We start from the raw sequence: 10,517 nt of genomic DNA on the forward strand, positions 1-10,517 counted from the left end.
AGAAAACCATAGCTTCTTGGTCAGCTACAATGAAAATATAATAGAATCATTCCAGTTGGAAGGACCTACAATGATCACAGAATCATTCAGGTTGGAAAAGACCCTTGGGATCATCGAGTCCAACCATCAGCCCTACTCTACAAAGTTCTCCCCTACACCATATCCCCCAGCATCTCATCTAAACGACCCTTAAACACATCCAGGGATGATGACTCCACCACCTCCCTGGGCAGCCTATTCCACTGTCTGACCACTCTTTCTGTGAAAATTTTTTTCCTAATGTCCAGTCTAAACCTCCCCTGTTGCAGTTTAAAGCCATTCCCCCTTGTTCCGTCACTAATTACCTGTGAGAAGAGACCAGCACCAACCTCTCTACAATGTCCTTTCAGGTAGTTGTAGAGAGTGATGAGGTCTCCCCTCAGCCTTCTCTTCCTCAAACTAAACAGTCCCAGCTCCTTCAATCGCTCCTCATAGGATCTGTTCTCCAGGCCCTTCACCAGCTTCATTGCCCTCCTCTGCACTCGCTCCAGCACCTCGATATCCCTCTCGTATTGAGGTGCCCAAAACTGGACACAATACTCCAGGTGTGGCCTCACCAGTGCAGAGTACAGGGGGACTATCACCTCCCTACTTCTGCTGGTCACACTATTTCTAATACAAGCCAGGATGCCGTTGGCTTTCTTGGCCACCTGGGCACACTGCCGGCTCATGTTCAGCTGCTTGTCAGTGAGAACCCCCAGATCCTTCTCTTCCAGACAGCTCTCCAGCCACACCTCCCCAAGCCTGTAGCCATGCAGGGGGTGGTTGTGGCCCAAGTGCAGGACCTGGCCCTTGGCCTTGTTGAAGCTCATCCCGTTGACGTTGGACCACTGATCCAATCTATCCAAGTCTCTCTGTAGAGCCTCCCTATCCTCATGCAGATCGACACTCCTGCTTAACGTGGTGTCATCTGCGAACTTACTGATGATACACTCTATGTCCTTATCAAGATCATGTCCTTATCAAGATCATCAATAAAGATGTTGAACAGAAATGGTCCCAACACCGAGCCCTGAGGAACACCACCTGTGACCGGCTGCCAGCTGGATTTGGCTCCACTGACCACCACTCTCTGGGACCGTCCATCCAGCCAGTGGTTGACCCAGCAGACTGTTCCCTCATCCAGGCCATGAGAAGCCAGTTTTTCTATGAGAATTCTATGAGGAACTGTGTCAAATGCTTTTCAAAAACCCAGGTAGACAATATCCACAGCTTTTCCCTCGTCCAATAGTCGGGTCATCTTGTCATAGAAGGAGATCAGGTTTGTCAGGCAGGACCTGCCTTTCATAAACCCATGCTGACTAGGCCTGATCCCCTGGTTGTCCATTATATGACTTGTGATGGCACTCGAGATGACCTGCTCCATGACCTTCCCTGGCACTGAGGTCAGACTGACAGGTCTATAGTTTCCCGGATCCTCCTTTCTGCCTCTTTTGTAGATGGGTGTCACATTTGCCACCCTCCAGTCCAACGGGACCTCCCCAGTTAGCCATGACTTCAGGTAAATCATGGACAGTGGCTTGGTGAGCACATCTGCCAACTCTTTCAGCACCCTTGGGTGTAACCCATCCTGTCCCACAGACTTGTGTGCACCCAAGCAGTGTAGCAGGTCTCTGACCACTTCCTCTTTAATTGTGACGACCTCATTCTGCTTCCCCTCCCCACCTCCTAGCTCATGAGGCTGGGTGTCCAGGGAACATCCAGTTCCACTGCTAAAGACTGAGGCAAAGTAGGCATTGAGCACCTCAGCCTTTTCCTCATCCTTTTTTACCATGTTTCCCTCTGCATCCAATAAAGGAGGGAGATTTTCCCTAATCCTCCTTTTGTTGTTAATGAATTTACGGAAACATTTTTTATTATGTTTAATAGCTGTAACCAAGTTGAGCTCTAGCTGTGCTTTGGCTCTCCTAATGTTCTCCCTGCATCTTTATAGTCTTCATGAGAGGCCTGCCCCTTCTTCCAAAGGTCATAGATTCTCCTTTTGTTCTTGAGATCCAGCCAAAGGTCCCTGTTCAGCCAGGCCAGTCTCCTTCCCCACCTGCTTGTTTTTCGGCACACAGGAACAGCCTGCTCCTGTGCCTTTAAGACTTCTCTCTTGAAGTATGTCCAGCCTTCCTGGACTCCCATATCCTTCAGGGCAGCCTCCCAAGGGATTTTGCCAATCAGTCTTTTGAACAGGTGAAAGCCTGCACTCCAGAAGTCTAAGGTGGCAGTTTTACTAACCCCTCTCTTTACTAACCTCTCTCTCCAAGGATGGAAAACTCAATCATCTCATGACCACTGCTGCACCCTAGACGGCCTCCAACCTTTACTTCCCCCACAAGCTCTTCCCTGTTCACAAGAGCAGGTCCAGGAGGGCACCTTCCCTGGTCGGCTCACTCACCACCTGTGTGATGAAGTTATCCTCCATACATTCCAGGAACCTCCTGGATTGTTCCCTCTCTGCTGTGTTGTGTTCCCAGCAGATACCTGGGAGGTTATCTGCTGATCATTTAGTTCAATTGTCTGGCCACTTCAGGGCTGACCAAAAGTTAAAGCATGTTACTGAGGGCATTGTTCAAATGCCTCTTAAACAGGCTTGGGGCATCAACCACCCTTCTAGGAAGCTTGTTCCAGTGTTTGATGATGCTCTTGGTCAAGAAATGCTTTCTTATGTCAAATCTGAACCTACCCTGATGCAGCTTTGACCCATTCCCATGTGTCTTGTGACTGGGTAGAAGGGAGATCACCAGCTTCCTCTCCATTTTCCCTCCTCAGGAAGTTTCAGAGAGCAATGAGGTCACCCCTCAGACTTCTTTTCTCTAAACTAGACAAACCCAGAGTCCTCAGCCGTTCCTCAGAGGACATGCCTTCCAGGCCTTTCACCAGCTTTGTTGCCCTCCTCTGGACGCATTCAAGGACCTTCACATCCTTCTTAAATTGTGGGGCCCAGCACTGCATGCAGCACTCAAGGTGAGGCTGCACCAACACTGAATACAGCGGGATAATCCCCTCTTTTGACTGCCTGGTTACGCTGTGTTGGATGCACCCCAGGATGTGGTTTGCCCTCTTGGCTGCCAGGGCACACTGCTAACTCATACTGAGCTTAGTGTCACACCAGCACCCCCAGATCCCTTTCTGCAGGGCTGCTCTCCAGCCACTCCTCTCCCAGTTTATACCTGTGCCCAGTGTCACTCCATCCTAGGTGCAGAATCCAGTATTTCTTCTTGCTAAATGTCATGCCATTGATGATTGCCCAATGCTGCAATCTGTCTAGATCCCTCTCCAAGGCCTCTTGTCCCTCAAGAGAGAGTCAACAGCAACTCGCAGTTTGGTATCATCAACAAACTTGTTAATGGTGCATTCAGTTCCTGCATCCAGATTGTTGATAAAAATAATGAATGAAACTAGCCCTAGGATTGAGCCCTGAGGAACACTGCTGATGACTTGTCACCAGCCAGATATAGCCCTATTCATTACAACCCTTTGAGCCCTGTCTTCAGCTGGTTCTTCTCCCAGTGCACCATGAACTCACTCATTCCACCGCTGGACAACTTGTCCAGAAGGATGCTGTGAGGGACAGTATCAAAAGCCTTACTAAAATTCAGAAAAATACACCCACCACCTTCCCTTCATCCACTGGGTGCATGATCTTGTCATAGAAGGAGATCAAATTAGTGAAACAGGACTTCCCCTTTGTGAACCTTTGTTGACTGTGCCTGATGATTGTATTGTTCTTTAAATGCCTTTCAGTAGCACCCAGTGTGATCTTCTCCATAATTTTTCCAGGTACTGACGTAAGATTAACACATCTGTAGTTTCCTGGGTCAATACAAGTGCCTATGTTAGGGCTGCAATAAGATTCCATGAAAGCTGCTGACAGAGGATGTAACATGACCTTTTCCTCTCCTCCCTATCTTCGATCATGAAGTGCAATCTTAATTTAATCTTCATTGTTGTTACTCCATTTAATCATTGCCTTGCTATGACAATTTTCAAGAAAAGCGTATCTCTAAAGCTTAAGTATTAATTACAAGGGTATGATGTGCTTCAGTAAAGCTGCAAAGAAACGTAAAAACCTCAGTCTACACCCAATTAAAGTGACACAGAGTTTATTTCTACTTATAGGATTTTATCCAGAGTCCTAAAAGGAGAAAAATATTGTATTTATGCATTTGAATACATATCTTCATTTATTTATTCTGATTAAATAATAGTTTAGAACATTGATTATTACTAGAAAGAGATGTTAGTAATTACATGGTAATTAAACATCTGAATGTATTCAACAGATACATCCCTGAAGTGCTCTTTTTGTTAGTTATTGAGTCAAGTGTATTGAATTAATCATCTGAATACTCTTACTGAAGTCACATAAGATGGAGCTTTATAGAACCTACATATTTCACCCAACCAGCCCAATGTTTAACTATTTATACTTCCCAAATTTGGAGTCCTCATATACATTGTATTTCAAAGGTTCCTATTTTGAGATTACAAACAGCTAAACAGTGGGCCAGCATTGCCTTTTTGCATGTTCCCAAAAATTTGAGGGATACAGGAACTCATGTTCATGCACTCGGCATCACTCAGTTCATTGCTAATTGAAGCACATGAGTTTCCTAACAATACCCACAAATGGGGAACAACTGTAATTTGCAAATACAAAGTTCCGGAGTAAAACTAAAGTGATCCATATAGTTTCACAAATTACATATACACTGATTAGGAAATAGCCCAAATGAGTACTGAAGTTACACATCCCTCCATTTTGCTGCCTATGTCAGTCATTTAGCAGTTGTGTGGCAGGAATGTGTGTAACCTTTCTACTATACAAAAAATGTAGCTGTTTAGTATAGGCTATATGCATGCTTCAGAAACATACCATATCTTTACAGAAAACTATTTTGTGGAGAATAAAAAAAAAAAAAGTCTTACCTTGGCATCTGACGTTTGAGGTGTCTCCATTTCTAGAAGCATTAGCTTGCTCTGACACTTGATAGAAAACAAACAATGTTTACTTACTCTTGCCTTTTGTAAGAAATAAACATGATGGTTAGAAATTCCAACAAAAACTGTTTAATATAGGAATAAAAGAGTTTTGACTTGGCTCCTACTACATCCCTCAGACCCTGACCCAGAACAGCAAATTAAAAATAATTCGAAATCATACCACAGTAAAATAGTAGAAATTCAATTAATTGAAAAGCAGAAAAGTAGCAGTTAACAAAAGATGTATGATTTGAGGAAAAAGGCAAGTTATGACGGAAAAGTTGATATGGGGAAAGGCACTGTACAGATAAAGAACATGAGAAACTAGGAAGAGTGAGTCATGGACAAGGCTGAATAGGGAAGCTGCTGAGAAGTTAACACGCTTGCTGCTACTATTCTGGCTCTCCAACAGAGCAATTGCATTATAATACACGTTTTTAGTTTTAACTCACTTAGGGCAATATACTGTAAACTTCAGAAATGGTCTGATTTTTAGAAGTGCACTACGTCAGCTATTACTGCAATGGGATGTATATCAAGTCTGAAATTCAGGCCATCACAGATATCCAAGGCTTCAACAGGATACACCTGCTAAACTCTTCCTTGTTTTGTAATTGTCAGCCATTTAACCTGTCCCGTGACAGGACAGCATGTATTCTACTGAGCAGTACTTTGGAAACACTGCTGTTAATGTTTTGGAAGCAAAACACAATACAGGATTTCTCCAATAAAAACTGCTAATGCTGACACACAATCATTGGGACATTACATCATAAACCATATAACCTAGGAGCTAATTCAATTACTATTAGTTCTTTAAACTTTTTGCTGAAATATGCATGCATCCAGGATGCAACAATCACAAAGTAGTAAAAATCCTACTGTTTATACCAACTTTCAAAAATAACACATATTATCACTTCCTGTGTTGTTTTGAGGATGCTGGGAAGGAGATACAAGATATGAAAGATTGTCAATTAAATTAAAAACAATAAACATTATCTTCCCTTCTAATCTGAAAATTTCAAAGACATTGTGTTGCCAAACAAAACTTCTCTTTATAACTTATTACATTACTTCACAAACACAGGATTCCCTGACGCTTACTGAATATTAAGATAAGTTTATATGTAACAACAAATAAAATCACATTAGTCTTTTAAAATCTAATTCTGAAAAATTGTTGCACACTGGCTTGTCTGTACTTTGTTCTACTTCAAGTTCTACTTCAAGTTTGAAAGTATTTTTACTTCAGTTTCTGATACTTTGAATCTACAAATCGGAACTTAAGCAAATAGCATATAAATACCACGTAAAATTGAGTGAAGCAATTAAGACTCTCAAAATATGATTTACAACATGAGTTTTCATCAGACTCAGCAGAATCTTATAGTATGCATAGCATTCCCTCAGAACCACTAAAAGTTTATCTTTCCTGGGATTCCTGTAAATAAAAATAACTCACTCTAAAACATTATTATTAGCAAATTGGATCATATATTGAGAGGGATAAATTTTATTCTTGAGAATGCAACCATCAGCTTGCATGAGCATATGCTAACATCAGCATTCTTCTAAGCTTCTTTCTCATCTTATTCTCTCTCTCCTTGAAGATCCAAAGTACTTGTGAACAGCAGTTGAATCCCATCTTGCACGAGGCTAAAGAGAGAAGGATCTCAAGTCTCAGTGTGCTGGTACTAACAGAACACAAGTAAATTGTTTCATCTTCCCTAGTTTTAACTTAAGTTTAATATTCCCATTCTATTTAACTAAATCATAATAATATCATCACACTGTAAACAAAGTTGGCACTGCAAGGCATTCTTCACCCTTTAGCCTGTGTGAGGATATTTTCATTTTCCCCTTTTTTTTTTTTCCTTTTCTTGTTGTGGTGGTTTCTTTGGAGGCGGTGAGGTAAGCATGCAGTGAAGGATGCAGAAATGAACAAAAAAATGCTGAGGAAAGTTTACAACAAATCTAGTTTACCACTTGTGATTTGCATACCTCTTCCATCTGCTTCCAAATACTCTCGCATTCATCAATGATTTCTTCCTTGGCCTCTACAGGACAGACTGACTCAGTGGTGATTTCTGGTAAATATTCAGCCTATTAACAAGCAAATAGAACAGTTATGTAGATCTACAATGATTATTAATAGGTTACTGAATCATACCTGCTACTTCAGATCAAATATGTAACAGAGCAATCCCACTGAATCCAAAGCTTTCAGTTAACTCCCCTATATTTCTAGATAGTACCCAATCATGCAGTAAAATCAGCTAACAATGCTACTATAGTAACATCTGAAGACACTAATAACGTTTCTTAAAATCAATCACAAAGTCCTAAATTTTCAACACTTCTTTGATTATCTGCAATGGTGTGGGGTTTTTTAACGACTTTAATACAGAAACAGTAAAAGAACCTCACATCTACAAAACCACACTTTTCTTCCATGTATCTGCAAAGTTCTTAGGCATAGTTATTTTTTCTCTGTCTTCCCATAATCCTCATCTATTTCTCCTTATTGCAACTTGAATTCAGAATCTTTTTGATTAACAAATTAAAGTGTTCTGGAGGTTACTAGAAAAACAGACAAAATAACCTGAAAGATATGCAGGCAACAAGGAGAGAGGACACCAGGACAGTCAAGAGAGAGAAAAATCAACCCAAGTCAAATTAAAAAGTGTGAGAAACTTGTGTCAGATAGAAGCACATACAAATTTAGAAATTTAATCTTAAATATATAAATTGCTGTTGTTATTCATATATGTCTTAAGAGGGGAAAAACAAAAAGGGACAAAATGGCACTCAAAGGGAATCTTTTTTAGTATAAAACAACCAACAGGAATTTCCTAGATGTACAAGATGCAGGAAGCATTTAAAAATACTTAAGTGAATCACTAAACCCACCAAATTCTTAAGAGATTAAAACCAGACATTAAAAAAGATAATGATCTAAAGAAGATATAAACATATCTGCTTTCTTAATGATGCACAATGTCCTAACTCAACCTTTTGTTCATTTGCAGAACAAAAACGCAGCATCAGAGAAAATTATGTCAAAAACCTGAATAATATAAAAGGAATGAAATATTCAGCTAGTACCTCCGAAGTTCAAGTATGCCATAGCAAAGTGGCTAAGAAAAAAATCAGAATGCCTTACTGAACACTGGAAGTGTTCTAGAGAACTGAAAGGTAGCAATAGTTCTACTAAGCCTTCCCGACAAATTTCTTGCATCAATAATTAAAAACAGAATCTGGATTGCCATGATGTGATAAGGTCTAATAAGCACAGTTTTTGCAAAGGAAAATCATCATCTTTTAAGAGTCTTGGAATGTCTCCATAACATAAAAGAGAACTAGTTCACAAAAGTTATTAAGATTTCTGAAATGCCTCCAGTGAAGTCCCCACAGAAGGCTAATAAAGAAATGAAGCAGTCTCGAGATGCAGTGTACTTTTTTTTCCTCAGACCAAAAACTGTCAAGGAGACAGACAACCACAAAAAAAGCCTGAACATACAATTTTCATCACGGCAAAAAGGTTCAGCAGCAGAGCTAAAAGGGCCTGAATGAAAAAAAAAAAAAAGTGGAAGAGAAAAAAAAAAAAGACGACATAACCTTTGAAAATTTAAGGGGGGTCTTTGGGTAGGAATAAAAAGTCCTATGCCCCTATGGCCTCCCGCAATAATACAATCCATCAACATGAAAACAAACAAAAAACAACCCACAAAAATAGTTAAATGATTATTGTTGACCTTCAAAATTTCCATGACTGATTTCACACAAAGTTTCAAAATGTACATATTATGAGATACTACAGGCCTCTGTAGCTCAAGTGACTGATTTGTGGTCCCTAATGCTGTGCTGTTAATTACCTTATAAAGTACATACATACAAGTATCATGTTCAGATACTTGCAGCTTCCCCTATTTCTGTATGTTAAATTAGGTTTCCATTTGTACACCATATCCGAAAACTGAAGGCTTTTTTTGCATCACATGAAAATTAATGAATTCTAGTTTCAATACTATTCCTTCTTACTTCATTTTAGAGCTACATAATTAGGTAAAAAATACGCACAGCAACAAGTGTGCATGGTAGGCTCTCTGCCAGCCAAGCAAACAAGCAAGCTTTATGGGAAATGTTTCATGTCGACAAATACAAAATGATGAACTACTGGAAGAAATTCAGAGATGAGGAAGAAAAGTAAAAGTAGCTCTGGGAAAACTGATGGGGGGGAGAAAAGAAAAAAAGAGCCAGAAACCAGGGAATTCACCTTAGGAAGAAGAAAAATAAAATCGGGATACAAACAGCATCACAAAAGAGGTTAGACAGGGAGCTCCCACTGTCACAGAATCATCTAGGCTGGAAAAGACCTTGAAGATCATCCAGTCCAACCATTAACCTGACATTGACAGTTCCCAACTACACCATATCCCTCAGTGCTGGGTTAACCTGACTCTTAAACCCCTCCAGGGATGGGGACTCCACCACATCCCTGGGCAGCCCATTCCAACACCTAACACCCACTCTGTAAAGAAATGCTTCCTAATATCCAGTCTAAACCTTCCCTGGCACAACTTGAGGCCATTACCTCTTGTCCTATCACTTGTTACCTGGTTAAACCCCATCTCCCTGCAACCTCCTTTCAGGTAGTTGTAGAGGGCGATGAGGTCTCCCCTCAGCCTCCTCTTCTCCAGACTAAACACCCCCAGTTCCCTCAGCCACTCCTCGTACAACATGTGCTCCAGACCCTTCACCAGCTTCGTTGCCCTTCTCTGGACATGCTCGAGTCATTCAATGTCCTTTTTGTAGTGAGGGGCCCAAAACTGAACACAGTCATCGAGGTGCGGCCTCACCAGGGCTGAGTACAGGGGTAAGATCCCTTCCCTGTCCCTGCTGGCCACGCTATTCCTGACAGAAGCCAGGATGCCATTGGCCTTCTTGGCCACCTGGGCACATAGCTGGCTTGTGTTCAGCCGGCTGTCAGTCAACACCCCCAGGTCCCTCTCTGACTGGCAGCTCTCCAGCCACTCCTCCCCAAGCCTGTAGCTCTGCTCAGGGTTGTTGTCCCTAACATAAACTCCAGAACTACGCCACCGGCAGGAAAACACGCGAAAGGAGGTCAGTCCTCACAGGCTGGGGCTAAACGCAGCCTTTCCACACACGGGAGCGGGCGGGCACGGCAGCAGAGCCCAGCCCGCTCTCTTTCCAGCAGCCCCACCGTCCCTGTAGGCTGTGGCCCCCCGCCCTAAGGGCCACGGCTGCCCAGCTCCAGCTCCGAGGAGCTACTCCGCGCGGCTGCCGAAACCCGGCAGCCCCCTGGGGCCGGCAGTGGTGCTCAGGGCAGCCCGCGGTGCAGAGACGGGTGGCAGTGGCGGCCGCGACCCCCTCCTTGCCCATTACCATGGCGGCTCCGCGCTCAGTTCCGCTCTCTCCAGTCTGACGCGGCCCGCGCTCTCTGCTGCGCGCGCTGCTCGCTCATTGGCTCTGCCCCGTGTCGT

The 10,517-nt window shown here is 42.5% G+C and overlaps 1 protein-coding gene across 1 annotated transcript in view; it reads right to left on the reverse strand.

Annotated features, from left to right (window-relative positions):
* Window positions 1-10,462, reverse strand: part of CENPK (centromere protein K) — a 29,740-nt gene extending 19,278 nt beyond the window's left edge. Inside the window, exons 1-3 of the mRNA XM_074856404.1 lie at window positions 10,420-10,462; window positions 7,015-7,116; window positions 4,957-5,013 (exon numbers count right to left, since the gene is read on the reverse strand). Of these exons, the coding sequence (XP_074712505.1) occupies window positions 4,957-5,013; window positions 7,015-7,116; window positions 10,420-10,422 (162 nt within the window). The 5' untranslated portion in view covers window positions 10,423-10,462. The remainder of the gene's footprint in view (window positions 1-4,956; window positions 5,014-7,014; window positions 7,117-10,419) is intronic.
* Between the last annotated feature and the right edge of the window lie 55 nt (window positions 10,463-10,517).

Source organism: Strix uralensis, chromosome Z, assembly GCF_047716275.1.
Source record: "Strix uralensis isolate ZFMK-TIS-50842 chromosome Z, bStrUra1, whole genome shotgun sequence".
Taxonomy (NCBI): domain Eukaryota; kingdom Metazoa; phylum Chordata; class Aves; order Strigiformes; family Strigidae; genus Strix; species Strix uralensis.